General features: G+C 44.5%; 1 protein-coding gene across 7 annotated transcripts in view; it reads left to right on the top strand.

Moving 5' to 3' along the window:
• The window catches only part of sorcs2 (sortilin-related VPS10 domain containing receptor 2), a 119,888-nt gene that overhangs the window by 69,477 nt on the left and 31,922 nt on the right, over positions 1-18,489 (top strand). For all 7 annotated transcript variants that reach the window (XM_078105780.1, XM_040181590.2, XM_078105779.1 and 4 more), the window contains exons 4-6: positions 15,440-15,604; positions 17,216-17,289; positions 17,657-17,721. In XM_078105780.1, coding sequence (XP_077961906.1) covers positions 15,440-15,604; positions 17,216-17,289; positions 17,657-17,721 — 304 coding nt within the window. The remainder of the gene's footprint in view (positions 1-15,439; positions 15,605-17,215; positions 17,290-17,656; positions 17,722-18,489) is intronic.

Genomic DNA, 18,489 nt, shown 5'->3' with positions numbered 1-18,489 from the left:
GCGGAACACTTTCTGCAGTAGTAACTCTGCTGTTTCTTTAGCAGAAGGCAGCTTTGGTAGTGGGATAAGTGCAGAAGGCAGCTTTGGTAGTGGGATTAGTTAGGCTGATTTGGAGAATCGATCAATGATAGTCATAATAAATGTGTTACCTTCAGAGGGGGGTAGGCCGGTTACGAAATCCAATGCGATGTGGGACCAGGGGCAATGAGGGATGGGCAGAGGGTGAAGGAGACCAGATGCTGCTTTGCGAGAGCTCTTATGCTGAGCGCAGATCAGACAGGCACCGACAAATCCCCCTGTGTCCTCCTCCATCGACGACCACCAAAACCGTTGCCTGAGCAGAGCTAGCGTGCGGGTAACTCCAGGGTGACAAGCCAGGCGGGAGGAATGACCCCACTGGAGGACCTGAGGACGGAGATTTGCCGGAACAAACAGACTGTTCTCGGGACAGGCACTGGGAGCAGGTTGCTCCACTTGGGAGCATTTTACTTCTTCCTCCACTTCCCAGGTCACTGCCCCCGACTTTGAGGGCAACTCATGGACTGGAACTGACGAGATAGGGCATCAGGTTAGACGTTCTTTGTGCCAGGACAGTAGGATAGGGTAAACTCAAAGCGGCTAAAAACAGAGCCCACCTTGCTTGGCGGGAGTTCAACCGCTTGGCAGAGCAAATATATTCTAAATTCTTGTGGTCCGTCCATACCATAAACGGCTGCTCGGCTCCCTCCAGTCAGTGTCTCCACTCCTCCAGCGCCAGCTTAACTGCTAAAAACTCCCGATCCCCGATCCCATAATTTCTCTCTGTGGGAGACAGAGGAGGTTTCCGGGAGAAGGTTTCCGGGAGAAGAAAGCACATGGGTGAACTTTCTGATCCGCAGATGACCGCTGTGAGAGAAGAGTCCACCTCCACCACGAACTGGCGAGCGGGATCTGGGAAAACAAGAATGGGGGCAGAGGTGAATTGCATTTTTAATTCACCAAATGACCTTGCTGCCGCAGATTTCCACTAAAATGGCATGTGGGGGGAGGTGAGAGCTGTGAGCGGGGCAGCCACAGAACTGTAGTTGCGGATGAACCGCAGATAGAAATTTGCAGATCCCGGAGAACATAATTTACTAGCCCCTTGAAAACAGCAGGGGCATTGGTGAGACCAAATGGCATGACCAAATATTTATAATGTCCACTGGAAGTATTGAAGGCAGTCTTACACTCATCCCCTTCCCTAATCCTGACCAAATGGTACGCATTACGGAGATACAGACAATAAGTATCCATGAGGGAGGTGAGGGAACAGGTGGAGACAATTAGAAAACAGGGGAGACAATCGACAGGAGACACCCGAGTATCAAAATCAGACGTAAGACGGCACACAAACACAAACTTCACCAACATGTATGACAGTACCCCCCCCTAAGGCCGAATTCCAGGCGGCCTTGGAATGTCCGGGTGGTCTCTGTAAAAATCTCGAACGAGATCAGGGTCCATGATGAGGCTGGGAGCCACCCATTGTCGTTCCTCCGGGCCGTATCCCTCCCAGTCTACGAGGTACTGCCAGCCTCTGCCGCGCTTCTGTACTGCCAACAGTTTCTTCACTGTGTAAGCCACCACCGTCGATCATTCGAGGGGGCGGGGGGGGGGGGGGGGCTTGCGTGACTCCACCTGCAGGGGCAGTTCCTTGGCCACGAGCCACACTCGCTGGCCGGGCTGATAAGCCGGAGCCGGTCTCAGTCTGCGGTCTGCTGCCCTCTTGACCCTGTCCCCCTGTCTGATCAGCGTCTGGCGAGCTGCTGCCCAGATGCGGCGGAAGCGGCAGACCAGGGTGTGAGCAGAGGGCACAGACACCTCTGGTTCGGACTCTGGGAAAATGGGATGGTTGGTAGCCAAACACAAATTGGAAGGGGGACATACCAGTGGCGGAAGTGGGGAGGGAGTTATGGGCGAACTCGACCCACGTCAGGTGCTTGCTCCAGGCTGCAGGGCACTGCGCCACCATGCACCGGAGGCCGGTTTCCAGCTGTTGGTTATGGCGCTCCGTCTGGCAGTTAGCCTCAGGGTGGTACCCTGATGTAAGGCTCGCCGTGGGTCCGATGAGCTTGCAAAACTCCTTCCAGAACCTAGAGACAAATTGTGGCCCCCGATCCGACACAATGTCCCGGGGGAAACCGTGAATCCTAAAAACACTGTCCATCATCACCACTGCCGTCTCCTTAGCTGACGGCAGTTTAGGTAGGGCTATGTAGTGCACCATCTTGGAAAATCTGTCTACCACAGTCAGGATAGGGGTGTTACCGTTTGACGTTGGGAGCCCCGTGACAAAGTCTACCGAGATCTCGGCCCATGGCCGGGACGGAATGGGCAGTGGCTGGAGCAAGCCTGTCCGGGTTCTGGAGGAGTTCTTGTTTCTGGCACAGACTGAGCATGCCTCCACGTACTCTCGGACCTCCGGCTCCATGGCGGGCCACCAGAACCTCTGTGTGATGGCAAACATTGTCTGCCGTACGCCCGGATGGCAGGTGAGCAGGGACGAGTGAGCCCAGTGAATCACCTGAGGGCGCAATTCCACGGGGACAAACAGGCGATTATCAGGACACCCACGAGGTGGAGGGGTCTCACCGTTAGCCTGCTTCACCTTGGATTCTATAGGCCAGGTCACTGCTCCAACCACACAGTTTAGTGGGAGGATAGGCTCGGGTTCCCTGGCCACTGACTCAGGGCTGAACAACCGTGACAGAGCATCAGGCTTGGTGTTCCTCGACCCCGGTCTGTAGGATAAAGAAAAATCAAAGCGCTTAAAAAACAATAACCATTGGGCTTGACGTGAATTGAGTTGCTTGGCTTTCCTAATATATTGTAGATTTTAGTGATCTGTCCAAACCAAAAACGGGTGCGGAGCCCCCTCAAGCCAGTGTCGCCATTCCTCCAATGCCACCTTTACTGCCAGTATCTCCCGATCCCCCACGTCATAGTTCCGCTCTGCTGGCGTCAATCGGCGGGACAAAAAGGCACAGGGGTGAAGCTTGTGGTCCCCTTCGGCTCGCTGGGAGAGGATGGCTCCGATCCCCTCGCTGGAGGCGTCCACTTCCACCACGAACTGACGAGCCGCGTCGGGGAGTGTGAGGATGGGAGCTGTGGTGAATCTCCGCTTGAGCTCCCGGAATGCAGCGTCTGCGTCGGCCGACGAGCGGAACGGGACTGTGGGGGAGTGAGAGCATGGAGCGGGGCTGCTGTCGCGCTGAAGCCTCTGATAGACTGCCTGTAGAAGTCGGCAAAACCGAGGAATTGCTGAAACTTCTTGAGGTTATCAGGTGTAGGCCAATCGGCTACCGCACTTACTTTAGCTGGATCCATCGGAACCGTTCCAGGAGCTAGGATAAAGCCCAGGAAGGCGACAGTAGTGGCATGGAACTCACTCTTTTGCGCCTTGACATATAGCACATTGTCCAAAAGGCGCTGCAGGACGAGCTCGACCTGTCTCTTATGGGTGTCAAGGTCGGGTGAGTAGATCAAGATGTCATCAATGTATACATATACAAAATGATCTAGAAAGTCTCTCAACACATCATTAATCATGGCCTGGAAAACTGCCGGGGCGTTCGTAAGACCGAAAGGCATGACTAGGGGTAACGATTCTTGACCGTGATTGCGTTCAGCGGGCTATAGTCTATGCATGGGCGAAGAGTTCCATCCTTCTTCTCCACGAAGAAGAACCCCGCCCCTGCTGGGGATGAGGGCGGCCGAATCAAACCTGCCCCAGGGATGATGCAATGTAGTCTTTCATGGCCTGCCTCTCGGGCCCCAAAACTGAATACAGTCGACCCTTAGGGATGGGGGATCCAGGTAGGAGATTGATTGCGCAATCGAACGGACGGTGAGGTGGTAGGGCTGTGGCTTTGGTCTTGCTAAATACCTCCGCCAGGTGGTGGTAACAGCCCGGCACCTTGGTTAGATCGGTGACCTGCGAGTCTGTAACAGAGTCAGTGCACACCTGATTAATTGCTCCCCTGGAGCTGTGGCTCCTGACACTGGTCCCTACAACTCTTCCCCCAACCCACAATGTCCCCGGTGCGCCAGTGTATGTGTGGGTTGTGCAGAGTTAACCACGGGAAGCCAAGGATGAGGTGGTGCAGGGGCGTAACCTTATGCACTCCCAATGACCGCCTATGCAGAGTTCAACTGGTTCTGTCAAGTGGGTTATAGTAAACAACGAGTTCCCGTTGAGCGCGCTCGCCTTCACCGGTTTCTTTAATGGGATAACTCTAATTCCCAGGCTCCTAACTAAGCCCCAGTCAATAAAACGCATATGCCCCAGAGTCAATCAATACTCCTAACTCAATGTCCTTGCTGTGGTGTCTCATCATAATTGTGGTGAGCCGTCGCGGGGTGCGAGTGATTTCTTTGACCTCACTCACCGGCTGGTTACCCCTTCCGTAGCAGACGTTGGCGAGATGGCCACGCTGTCCACAATAAAATCACCGACCCTCTCGATAGAGCCGCTCCCGCTCCTGGTTCCTGCATGGGCTCCTCGTCCCCTTCTAAGGGACATTGAAACCGCGGCTCCGGCGGGGTCCGCTGGGGTTCGACGTTCCAGCGTGCCGTTGGGGAGCCAAGTGCCGGCGGCGTCCACCGATTCGCACACTTCCGCCTCCGTTCCTGCAACCGGTTGTCAGTGCGGATGGCGAGGGCGATGAGCGAGTCGAGTTCAGGGGGGAGGTCCAATGGAACCATAAGGTCCTGGATCTGGTCCGAGAGTCCCTTTAAAAAAACATCATATAGAGCCGCGGTGTTCCACTCGCTCTCTGTCGCCATGGTGCGAAAACGAATGCCGTAATCACATACTGACTTGCCCCCCTGCTTAATCTCACTGAGTTCCGGGGCCCTTTCCCGGTCGAGCGCCCCTGGGTCGAAGACAAGTTTCAAAGCGTTGGAAAACTGCCTGGATGACGCGCAGGTTGCAGAGTTCCGAGCCCACTCCGCAGTGGCCCACGCCTTCGCTCTTCCCGTGAGGTTCGACATCATAAACGCCACCTTGGACCGCTCTGTGTGGAAATGACGGGGTGAATGTTCAAAATGTACCTCGCATTCCGTGAGGAATAATCTACTCCCTCCGATGGTTCCGTCATAACGCTCCGGGGGTGCCAACCTGGTGCCGGTGTCCGCAGGAGTGGACCCGGTGGAGAGGTCCGGAGGGGCTGGAGATGGCTCGGGGCCGGAGCTGCGTTCCTGGAGAGGAGGGTGAGAATCTGCTCCATCTGGGAGCTGAGAAGTCCCACCTGTGCCGACACGGTGGTCCTGAACTCCTGTGCCAGAGGCCTGTGCGCGCAGTGCTGCAGGCCGCTGGTCCTGCTCTGCCAAGTCCATACTGGCCAGTGTGTACTGTCAATGAGGCCGGAGCCGGGGAGGAGGACAAGGACGCAGAGAGGTTTGACTGCTAGAGATTTATTCCATTAATCCAGTAGTACAATCATCCAATTATTCCTATATCTAATAATACAATATGCAAAGATCCTTTCAGAAACTAACACGAACGCGGGTGTGGACATGCCCGACTACAAGACACAATGGCACAGTACAAAGGGAGACGCAGACAATAAGTATCCATGAGGGAGGGCAAGGCACCTGAAACGAGAGGGGGTTTAGACGCCACAATAAAACAGGACATGTATGACACAGATCCCTGTCAAGAAGGTTAGGCCCGTTGACAGCCTCATAGGGTCCAACGGCCGTCGGAACACCTAGAGGATCCAGAAATCGACGCGGCGGTGCTTCTGAAGCTGCGGAAATGCCCCTCTCTCTTCTCCGCTCACGCAGACGGCCGTCAATCCGAATGGCGAGAGCGACCAACTCGTCTAAACCAATTGTAACAATTGTAATAACAATGTGCATTAAATATATTATTCAGCCTCAAGTGTTCTGTTCCCAAGTATCACTTTCTTGTACATTCAAATACAAAACAGCAGCTAAACAACAAACTTGGTGGTTTGATTGGACTGTCATGTCATGGACTAATTATATGCATGTAACAGTCTCACAATATTAAACAGGCAAACACCTGATAACTACACAGTGTTAATTTCGTCGACCAAAAATATGACGAAAAATGTTCGTTAACAACCTTTTTTTCCATGACTAAGACGAGACTAAGACGTGACGAAAACAATCTTAAAAAATAAAAACTATGACTAAATCTATTCTAACTTTCGTTAACGAGACGAGACGAAAATGTTGGTGGTTGACGAAGTCACCATACTTTTTCCCCGAATCCACGAACCCAGATCGCTCGCTCTCAGCAGTGGTTCTTGTGCACCGACTACGGACCGCAACAACTATTTTACGCTTCGGCGAGTTTGAATGTGCGCTTCGTTAGTTTAGCTCAGCTGTCTCGGTTTAGCTGACTGTTAGCAGGCTGAAGCCGCAGTGCTTCAGAGAAATATGGAGACCCATTTAACAGACTGTCGGACATCCATGCGGACCTTTCTGCTCTGTTCTCTGGTGACGGCAGGCAGCGTTTCCTCGGCTGGATGAGACGGTCCGTTACAGGCTTCTCCAAACACGTCTAACATAATAAACTCATTGCTGGTTCTGAAGCCTCACGCATTTCAACTATAGTTCACAAGCCACATCGTGAGAAGACTGTTAAACCATCTCGGCCACCGTACGTTCGTTACTAAGCAACGTAGACGCGTTACCTCTTGCCAATTAGTTAAATTGCCTTGCAAATAAATGCTTTGCTATTTGTTAAAATCCCAATCCCCTCATGTAATGATTTTTCACATGTCATTTACATCAGCTCACACAACCATTTGTTCTTGGCCCGGCTCCTCTGTCAAATTTTACAACCCATTGTGGCCCGCGAGTCAAAAAGTTTGCAGACCCCTGCTACAGACGTGTCCTAGAAGGGACATCTAATGGACCACCAAGTACTGCAAGCTAGACTATTAAGCAGTTGTAGACACAACACAGGGGGTCCCTGGGCCCGAGAAGGGAAGAAAAGGAGTTTAATATGGCTATTAAATGTGACTAAAACTCAATATATTTTAGTCTAGTTTTGGTTGACTAAAACTAGACTAAAATGTTCTGATTTTTCGTCGACGAAGACTAGACTAAAACTAAGAAGGATTAAAATGACTAAATGTTACATAAAACTAATATGCATTTTCGTCTAAAGATGAAGACTAAATCAAAAATAGCTGCCAAAATTAACACTGTAACTACAGGACTTCAGTGCATGAAAATTATTTCTGCATTTCTGCATATCACAACTGAAATTACAACAAATGCTTTTGTGTCCCAAAGAGAGTATCAGTGCAAGGTTCAAACAAGGTTAAAAATATCACTCCATGGGGTTTGTATTTGTACTACATTACAACTATTAAATGTTTTGAATGATGGCAGTGGAGATGGGCTGGAGGTCCACTCGTCCTCGTGAGGACTATCTTCACTGACAACTGTCAGCACACCAACAGTGATGCATTCTAGGGCCTCGTCTCTTGCTGTATCCTACACAGACATTCTTCAGTGTTGGCAATTTATGCTCTCCTAAAACATTTAGATTTTTTGTGTTGAAAGCATTTGCTTATATGGTTTTAAATATGTGTTCACATGGATTGTCCAACAACATACATTTGGTATGATTAAACTGAAGCTATGGTCCACAAGGTCCATTTATTCTTGAACAGTGACACCGACCTTTCAACCTTGACTTCTGCTCCTTAGATTTAAAATGAATTAATGTACATTTTTATGTATGGGCTGTTTAAATACCTCTCATATTAGCTGTGGAGTACAAAATGTATGTTGTATATTATGTAGATAGAATCACCTCATCTTCTGTCAGCACAGGTATAGTTTTATATTAATGCACACCAAACTTTTACTTATGTGCAAGTACTTACAGAGCATGTCTTGAAGAATTCACTGGAGTCATCACCAAGTAAAATCGGAATGCGTTTGAGGACAACAAAGGGAAGTACTGTCACGTCGGGTGTCTAATGATACAGAGAGAGAGAAAAGACCAGTTGACAGAGTTATTTGGCACAAGCACAGGTCAGACAAAAAATAGAACAGGTAGGTCTGGATCTTCTCATTTAGAACTTAATTGATGGACTATCATATAGATCAAAAGCAAAATTAACCTACTTACCATCCAGCTCATGTGCTGCATCAGCTCACTGAGTTTCCAGCCAACGGTTCCATTTTTTGTTTTGAAAATTTCGATGGGTGTACTGCAGTGTTAATTTTGGCAGCTATTTTTGATTTAGTCTTAGTCTTTAGCCGAAAAATGCATATTAGTTTTAGTCTAGTTATCGTCGCCGACAACTCAGAACATTTTAGTCTAGTTTTAGTCGACGTAAACTAGACTAAAATGCAATTAGTTTTAGTCACATTTAATAGCCATATTAAACTCCTTTTCTTCCCTTCTTCACACTTGGAGAGTCACATCAAATCAGTAACAAAATCGGCCTACTACCACCTCAAAAATGTAGCACGACTTAGAGGGCTCATGTCAGCTCAAGACTTAGAAACACTTGTACATGCCTTTATAACTAGTAGGCTAGACTATTGTAATGGTCTCCTTGCAGGTCTTCCAAAAAAAAACTGTCAGGCAGCTCCAGCTTGTTCAGAACGCTGCTGCTAGAGTTCTAACAAAGACCAAAAACATTACACCAATTCTTAAATCCTTACATTGGCTCCCAGTATGTCAGAGAATTAATTTCAAAATCCTACTGCTCACATATAAATCACTACATGGTTTAGGGCCAAAGTATATCACTGATATGCTTCCACTACATAAGCCTTCAAGATGACTAAGATCTTCTGACACCAATCTGCTAGTGATTCCCAGAGTAAATACAAATCATGGGAAAGCATCATTTAGTTACTACGCAACAAACAGCTGGAATAAACTTCCTGAAGATTTAAGACTTGCCCCAACTCTGACCACGTTTAAAACAAGACTGAAAACTTTTATGTTCAGCTTCGCCTTCTGCTAAATTTGACCTACATTACACTTTTAACCTCTGCCTTTAATTAAACAATTTAAATAAGATTTTAATTTATAATTTTATTTGCTGTTTTTAATTGTCTTTTAATTCCTGCATTTTATTTCACTTTATTGTATGAAATGTTATAATGTGAAGCACATGACGTCATCATGACGCGTTAATAACCGCCATACTTTGCCTGTCTGTTGACTGTCAGCTGCGTGCAAATTTAGGGGGAAAAAAGTATCGTGACTTCGTCAACCACCAACATGTTCGTCTCGTCTCGTTAACGAAAGTTAGAATAGATTTAGTCATAGTTTTTATTTTTTAAGATAGTTTTCGTCACGTCTTAGTCTCGTCTTAGTCATGGAAAAAAAGGTCGTTAACGAAAGATTTTCGTCATAGTTTCGTCGACGAAATTAACAATGGTATACTGGTCCAGAAGTCTCCCTCAAGATTCTTACTGGCGATTCTATTAAACTCGGCAAAAACCTTAAAAAGTAAAGAGAGGGGTGGGTAGGGGGTGGAGCGATGGCAGAGGTGTTAATCCAACAAGTGGGTTGGGATTTCTAGCCACCTTACATTTCTTTTTGACAGGCATTCTTTTTCAGCACAAAATGTGCAGTACTTACACGTGCAAAAATGTATCTAATTTGTCAAGCTTTTAATCATTGAACTTCTTTAAGACAAGAACAGCTACCACATGAACACTGCAGTACAAAAGGTAAATGATAAACAACTCGCTTATGTGGCTGGAAATCAAGGGAACTGTGGATTGATCACTATCTGCCTGAGCCTGTAAGGGGACAGTTTAAAAAGAGCGGGAGGGGGGACATGGCGCTAGCTAGCATTGCACTAATAATAACAGGACCTAACTGCTGACAAGTGGCTCAAACAGCCAGAGAAAATCGGTCGTGTCTTTAGTTTGCTGGCTAGCCTTTGTGGCTAGCCTTCACTAGCCTGCTTGGCCGACTCATGCACAGGCACCTGCGGGCAGTTTAGGCCACACTCTTAAAATTACTGCGTAATTTTCTTGTGTATAATATAGTTTATTATTATTATATATCTGCATATATTATATATATGCAGTGATGTAAAACAATTAATGTTTCCCTCTGAAATGTAGTGGAGTAAAAGTAGAAAGTAATATGAAAAAAAACTACTTAAAGTAGTGCAGTATTGAGTAAACCTAGCTACATTCCAACTCAGGAATACTTTTTCTAAATGAATCCAGCTCAAGCAGACTGAGCTGGTTAGATTTTCCAATCACAAATTACAAGTAACTTACTAAAAGTGAGTGTTAATAACAATCTGATAAAACTGATTTAAGTATTTTTAATTAAATACCATGTTTGCATTTACATTCAGACTGGATGAGGCAAGGATCAATATGCCAAACGTTGCCCCACAGGATATTGATCTCAAGTTCTGGCGAGCTCTTATCACAGCATAGCATCACATATAAGGGTCAGAAATGATTGCACTGCTGCTGCAGTTGAAGGTTGAAGGCTGCTAAACACTGCTCTTTGCAAGGGCACGCCGAAGCTGGCGATAAGGTTAGGACAGGCACTGAAGACAATCTTGAACCAATGCCACATATATGGAGGAAGGCAGACAGTGGATTTTCTGGGGGAAAAAAGATAGCTTGGCACCTGGCTGATATACTCTGGGGGTTTGCATGTCTTTGGGTTGGCGATTTCAGATTTGCCATCTACACAAGATAACTTTCAGAGGCTGAATGCTAGTCGGTTATAGAACATTACCCACAGTGTCCAGTAGAGGGGGGAGCCTCTGGTGGAGCTAATTCAATTGTCCACATCTCTCTCGCAGATTACTAAATTCTAGTAATCTAATATCTTGTAAATTGAAAATTGACAGAATTAAGAAGGAGTTTTTTTAAATACCTAATTTAGGCCATAGTTAGTGCAACATTTAGTCGGTGTTCAGTTTTATTGCTGCACATTAGGCTGATCCCATAGGACGTTTATTTAGATGCCAGTTCCCTCTAGGACAGGGATTTTACAGATAACATCTTTGTGGTGGCGGGGTGTGGTTCGCTCAGCTGCAGGGGGGAGAGCGGGGGAGTGGTTCGGGGGACGGTGCCGGCAGGTGAGTGAGGAACACAGGTGGATGTGATTTGGACTGATGGTCTCCCTGTTAAAAACAGTGAGCAGGATCTGGAGGGGAGATGCAGATCAGAGCAGAGCTGATCAGAGCGGAGCGGTGCTGTACTGTGCTGTGCTGTGCCGAGCCGAGCCAAACTGAACTGAACTAAGCAGAGCCGACGAACGAATGGCCCCAATCTTGCTCTCTCCCCCTCTGACAAAATAAAAGACACTTTGCTGAGAATGTGTGTCCGTGTGTCCTTGAAGTAACCCGACGGTGGTAGCTCCAGACCGGCTACAATCTTAACACCAGATTGTATAATTAAGTAAAACAGTCGATGCAACATTATCTGGCCTCTTAGCTTGTTACTGTTTATTATCTCCACGAATGAGAAGCAACTGGTCGTCAGCTGTACAGAATCCAATGAGTTCACTGGAGGGAAGACTTGCTTCTCTTTCCAGTGTCTTTACTGAGTATATTCATTTTTTATATCTGGGTCAATAAGGACTACTAAAAGGGATTGGACAATATATAACTTTGAGATCCCTGATCATGTTTTTTCCTGCTGATACTAATTGGCATGCCTTGTTCTTACATTATACAGACTAAATAACCTTGCGTTATTTTTTTGTCTCACGTGTTTACTCCACTCTCTGTATTGCGCACAGCGAAGTTCTGTCCAGATGCGCGCACACACGCAACGCGGACATATGAATGGACACACAAAATTAGAAAGACGTTTTAATGTAGACACCTGTGGGATTGATATTCTATCTAGTGTGTGGAGTTATACTTTGTGGAGGCTTGTAAACAAGCAACTGGATTTCTGTGCCAAAGTAAGTAAATAGTAGTTTGCACACCTGCCATGGCTATGAAAGAGGCTTTGTGCTACACGGATGAGGGCTCATGAACATTTCAAATAGTAGCCTCCTGTCTACATGGGGACAGTGGCTTAGTGGAGAGCTAGGTTGTCCTTAAATCAAAGGTTGGATCCACGGTTTGGCATGTTTGTGTGCTTGGGCAGGAGATTCCCATAGCGGCGCCCACGGTGTAAGAATCTTATTTACTGATAGTGCAGGTGGCCATAAATAAGGTGGTTCCAGCCATCAGTGTATGAGTGCCTGAATGATAACATATAGTACAGCGTGATTGTAAAACTAGAAAAGGGCTATACAAGTACAGTCAATTTCCAATTTTAAGCAAAGGATGCAAAATGCATGGTGGCATTTGCCGAATGACAGCAGGGGATGGACCCAAACACAGCATTAATGATAAAGAAAGAAGTCACATAAATAACCTAAACTTAATAACTAATTCACAAAAATCTAAACAAAACAAGAACAAGAACAACACAAAACAGGTTAACGTTATTAAAAAAACACAACTCGAGGGATACATCCAAGATACAGAGCAGTGGCGCAGGAAACACTGTAAACAAACGGACGATGAGACACAGGATTTAAAACACAGGTGATAAGACAGATAATGAATATTTTTTAAGCAAGGCAATACAACTGCACAAGTATGGATCAGTTGGAATGGAATATGGTTCAAACTAAATATTTGCTTAGCATAAGTTTCAAAATAGAGAGAATAGTGTAGACAGAGGGAAAGTTGATATTTCAGTGTGCTAAACAAAAGCGCTTAAGTATGCAGTAACTAGCGTTTCAGAAGGCATTGGCAATGATGTTGTTCTGCTGATATACGTAGATGCAAGATCAGAAAAGGCTCATGGAAGGTGTCAGACCCCTGTTGAAATGCAATTTTCCAATGTCTCAAGAGTTGTATTTGCATTTGTCCTCCGGATTTCATGGACAAAGTGGCGGGAGAAGGAGGCCAACAGCTCCATCCCCTTCTTCTTAGTCTGCCTACTATTTCATAGATGTAGTGACGAGGATTAGCCATGATAACCTTTTTTCAATTCTTATCTCACCCTCTCATAGAAGAACTGAGAAAATGGCGCTGTGTGGTTTTGGTGCGTGTTGTTTTGTGATGTTTTTGTACAGTCTTCTGCTGGGATGTCTGGAACTCTTTCATGAGAGAAGAGCTCTTAAACATAATGTGTGTCCTAACAAGCACTAGAGTGAATTCTAACAATGACTAACCGCTACATCTGCATAAAGAACAGACATTCATGAGTGAGGAAAAACTGACGTTTTTAAACTGATGCTTCTTCTGGATTGTTTCCAAAAGATTTCAGTGCTCAAATGGCGGCATAGTGTTGACACTCAGTGTGAAAGAAAAACATTTGCGTTTTAAAATGAAAATGTAGTAGTGTGGATGTGGCTTGAGAAGCTCCAGCATCAGCTCTCAGCAAGTGACTCTGCAATTGTTTGAAAAGGTCTCAGACAAATTACCAATTACAAGCCTAAAGCCCCGCACTCCTTGGACGAGCTGAACAAGTTCAACTGGTACTTTGATGAACGATGGCACAGTCCTAGCTCCACCCGCTATGGCTCAATCAACCTTCTAGAGACCATCAGTTCCCAGTTCACCACAAGGCCCCTCACCATTGATAATCTATTCTGCAAAGAGACGTAAATAGGGCCTTCAAAAGTCTTTTCTCTATCTTTTTTGTCTTTCTTTTTTGCACTGTGTACACGTTGTCTATATCTTTATGGAGCAAAATCCAGGTCAAAAGCACCACCAGGTCATTCACTCTGGGCTGCATAGGGAGGTGCGCCATTTGCATTCCCTAGTAGTGCTCTGGCGCAATCGTCCATCACAACTATGTCAAGGGAAAGGTCAGACCCATCAGTGCTGCCACCATAGAGTATAAGTGCATGAGCCGTAGTGGATGTTGATATGTATAATGCACAGGACACTCTTCAGTTAATTACATTGTAGTCAAGGTGACTGAAAACTGTGTCAGATCGCCTTATACCCGACACATCACAGGACATGCTGCACATGTTTGCTTGCCTGATTTTGTATTCCAACCTAACGTATCATTTCTTACTTCTTCCAAGTATAAGGTTTCTGTAGTTATATACTTACGATGTAGTGTATTTTTTAACCCACTACATTTGTAGTTTTAACAGAAACATTAAACACACATTAATTCTGTGTGAATGTAACATGACGTTTACCAGATGTTTTTCATCTAACTGTACATCTGCTGCCAGTGTTTGGATGTGTGTGTGTGTGTGTGTGTGTGAGAACTGAGGATGTCCAGCTGTCAGAGCTCAACTTTGTTGAATTGAGTGATGTCTTTCAAACAGACATATTGGCTGATGAAGGTCAATCAGATTGATGGTGTTGCCATCAGATAATCTACAGAAACATTTAAAAAACACATGACAATTCTCTAAATAATACAGTAGAAGACACATTTTTTTTTACATTTTGATATGTAAATGAATGCCGCATTTTCTAACAGGATACCTGCTGTTTGCTCATCGACATCCTAACCTGTTTACAGGATAGAAATGCCGGATTGTGATTAAAAAAGTTTGCTAAAGCCCTCTCTGGTTTATTATGCGAAAGGATAAACTCGTTTCAGCCTCTACTGTCTACTGAAAACACTTTAAATTGACCATGCTGCTCTGGGAAATGTGTTGAGAACAAGCAGGAGACAGACATACACAGTTCTCAAGTAGTGCAGCCAGCCATATGTGAGGCCTGCTGCTCACTGCCTATCTGCAGTCCTCACAATACCACTGAAAAGGATTTGTGTGTGTTAATTCAAAATTTGAATTTGAATTGAATTTGGATTTTTTTATAGTTTATATTTCCTGAGATGGGTTTGCATTTCAAGGAAATACTTTACATAGCAAATGGGGAGCATTGCAGATCTTCTGGGAGTTCTACTTTGAACAGTGTTGTAGTTATTTTAGATCAGTCCAGTACATTGTTATAGGGCCCACTTTCCCATTGATTTAAATTAATTTAAATTTAAATTGGTTCTGAGTTTGAGACTTTCCTCCTGCATGATGACAGTAGATTTTACATGAAGAGCAGGGGTTGCTTTCTTTCATATCCAGGCAGATGTTAGCTCTATAAAACAGATTAGGTTAGATAAGGCAACATTTTGCATGGATTTATACATTACCTCTCTATCCAGCCAGCCAAAAGTAATGGCCGTGTTAGTGCCATACATTTCTGAAATAAAGTCCTAGACACCAGTAAGGATTAAATTAACAAAACATGAACCACATATGATTCATAAATAATTCATATGTTGTGTCAGCCTAAAATCAAACAAAATAAAACGTTTGAATCAATGATTATTTCAAATGCATTGTTCCACGGACTGCTGACTGAGTGACTTATACGTTGAAATTACCCATTGACCATTTGACCTCTAAACAGTTTTCCTTGCTTCCTTCTGCTCTGTCTTTTTCACTTTCCAGGTAGTGCTGGTAGGTTCATCAACAAATGAAAGGGATCAGATGCTGTTTATCAGCACAGACGAAGGTCTCTCTTTCCAGCGGCTGTCCATCTCCTTCACGCCGGACACTCTCATCTTCCACCCTAAGGAAGAAGACAAGCTCTTGGCCTACTGTAAAGCTGGCAGGGTGGGTATTGCAGTGCAACCGAAGCATGTAAATATTTAGCAACCTCTGGAGCTGAAAGAATATCCAAGAAGACAAGATTGTTGTATGTGCAGCAATGCATGATTCCTGATTCCTGCATTCAATTGAATTCATTTTATTGTGTACAGCTCAAAATCCTCAGAGAGCATTATAGTCACATTCTCTGTCCCGAAACCTTCATACCGGCATAGGAAATACCTCCCCAAAGATGGAAAAACTAGGGCCGTCAAAATGAATGAATCTGCTAAAATACTTTAATGCCGTTAACGCAGGTTTACTTCCGGTGTTTGTTGAACCTGTAAATGAAACCGCCGCTGTTTTATATCAGTGTCTAAAATACATGTTGTATGAAGTGATTACTCATAAATTTAGAGATTTAGTCTTTTGAAGACAAACAAACTTTTTTTCCAATTAATGAATTTCAATATGTGAGATTAATTAATGTTTTTGTCTATTGAGATCCCTAGGAAAAAAACCTTCAAAGGGGAGAAAAAATGAAGAAACTTTAGGGAGAACGGCGGAGGAAGGATCCTCTCCTAGCATGGACAGAATGCATATATTTTTGTGCAATATAATATAAACCCTTTTCTTTCTTCCTGTCAATACACGTGCTGCAGCATTCTGAATCTGGAAAGGCTTAAGGCTTAGATTTATTAGAGCAGCCTATAATAAAGAATTGCAGTAATCTAGTTCAGAAATAACAAATCATTTTTCTGCATAACTTTGAGAAAGGAAGCTCCTGATTTTCAATATATAATGTAGTTGAAAGAAGCAGTCTGTGTAGTCTGTTTTATCTGAGTTAAAGGACCTATCCTGTTTGAAAGTAACTCCAAGATTTTTTACGGTGCTTTTCTTTTTAATACCAATCAAATGTTCTAGTCTATGCAATCCGGTACAGTCCTTTGTCTGGTGCAAGTAGAAGATTATTTGTTATTTTCACCAGTGCTGTTTCTGTGGTACAATACACTCTAAATCCTGACTGAAAATCCTCAAAAAAACCTTCCTTATGCAGTTACACAACTGATTTGCGACTGCTTTCTCATGGATCTTAGAGAGGATGAGTAGATTAGAGATAAGTCTATAGTTGGTCAACACCTCTGGAACAGGAGGTGGTTTCTTAAGAAGAGGTCTAAATTACAGCTACTTGGCAGGACTGAGGTACATGTCCTGTCCTGTCAACAGAGACAGGTTCATAATGTGCTAACTAAAGGAAAAACCTCTTTAGGCAGGCTAGTCCGAATCGGATCCATGAGACAAGTAGAAGGTTTAGAGTTTTCCAAAGTCGATTCTCACCAGAATATAAGTCTGTTTTATGCGTTCTAAGGATTGAGATAACATACAAGCTCAGGCAAGACACACACACTATAATAAAATACACGTCTCATAAACAATAATATTATAAATTAACTTGGTGAACCATGAAATGTAGTAGCAGTGTTTGGTGAACTGAGTTGATCCATATAGACTGAATTTATCCTCCTTTTTAATGTATATACCTTTATAATTGGGCATAATGTTAGGCTTCTTAATGTAATGCTATATACTTATGTTGGCTGGCTAATTGAGGTCATTTTTGTCTTTCTTCGTATCCAGCTCTTTGCTTCGATAGACCTGGGCCGGAAGTGGACTTTGCTTCAGGAGCGGGTGAACAAGGACAAATTCTTCTGGTAATAAGGATTTCAAGACTCACTTTATGTACTAAGAGTATTAGTTTATTACTGCGTCATGTACAAGTTGTAACAAATGGGTCAGCAGACCTAAATCATGGTGTTCAAATTATGAATAAGTAGAACAGTAATGCCAAATATAGTGTGTAGTGAATATTGACTGAATATTTACTGAAAGATTCTAAAAACAGAAGTTTCCTAAGAAAATCTTACAAAAACTCTCCTGGAAACCGTTGTAAATGTAGCAGTGCAGTTTGTGCTGCTTGGCAATGGCTGGTTAAAGAGGGGACAGTTAACATTGCAGTTTTACCTCTAATTTCAATTTATTATCCATGGTCATTCATGGTACATTGATGAATTTTTCCAGGTCAGTATCTGACGTGGACATGGATCCTGATCTGGTGCACATGGAAATGCAAGACACAAGTGGAGGTATTGTGATTTTGCATGCACTATTTGTATGGTAATTCATGATACTGTTAGGGGTCTGGTAAGATAAACATAGTTAGAATTCAGACTGGAATGTATCATTATAATACAATTGATTGGTGTATAAACTTTGTCACACAGTCACACATACCACACAACAATGACAAGTCAACAAGGCCAAAAAAAGAGAAGTAACCCCATATGGTGGGTTATGAGGAATGGCCTTAACATGCAGACCAAGAGTTGATTGTGGAGCACTTAAGATGGAGGGAGCAAGGGCCAAAGATTGCAGGAGCGGTCAAACAAGGGGATACTGCCACAGTAGCAGTCCCTGACCTGCTGAGTTGAAGCTTGTGGGAAGACTGGGCAGAACCTACTTGTTGATAAACATTTTAGATTTCTTATGAAACTGTTCAATTCCAAATTTGGAGATGGATATATACCAAAGTGGTACATAATAAAGACTGATAAGTAGAAGGTTCATTCCAAAAGAGCTTTTAAAGAGCTGTGACAGAGAATATTCACAAGAGGAAATTGACCAAAAACCTTATTGAGATGGTTGGCGAAAGGGTTAGATAGCGGGGATGTCAGCAAATTGCCCATCACGCCCAAAGTGGTTCGCAGCTGCAGCTGGCCTAAAAAGCACCCTATTTTGTTGAAGAGCAGTGATGTGTGCTGTGTTGTATACTTAGGGGCTTCCATGTTGTCCCAATTGGCCAGCTAAACGCAAAATTTCTGTGGCCAAGCATGTGGCTCTGGATAGGAGGAGAG

The sequence above is a fragment of the Gasterosteus aculeatus genome, chromosome 7, assembly GCF_964276395.1.
Source record: "Gasterosteus aculeatus chromosome 7, fGasAcu3.hap1.1, whole genome shotgun sequence".
NCBI lineage: Eukaryota > Metazoa > Chordata > Actinopteri > Perciformes > Gasterosteidae > Gasterosteus > Gasterosteus aculeatus.
This window is presented reverse-complemented; position numbering and strand designations above follow the sequence as displayed.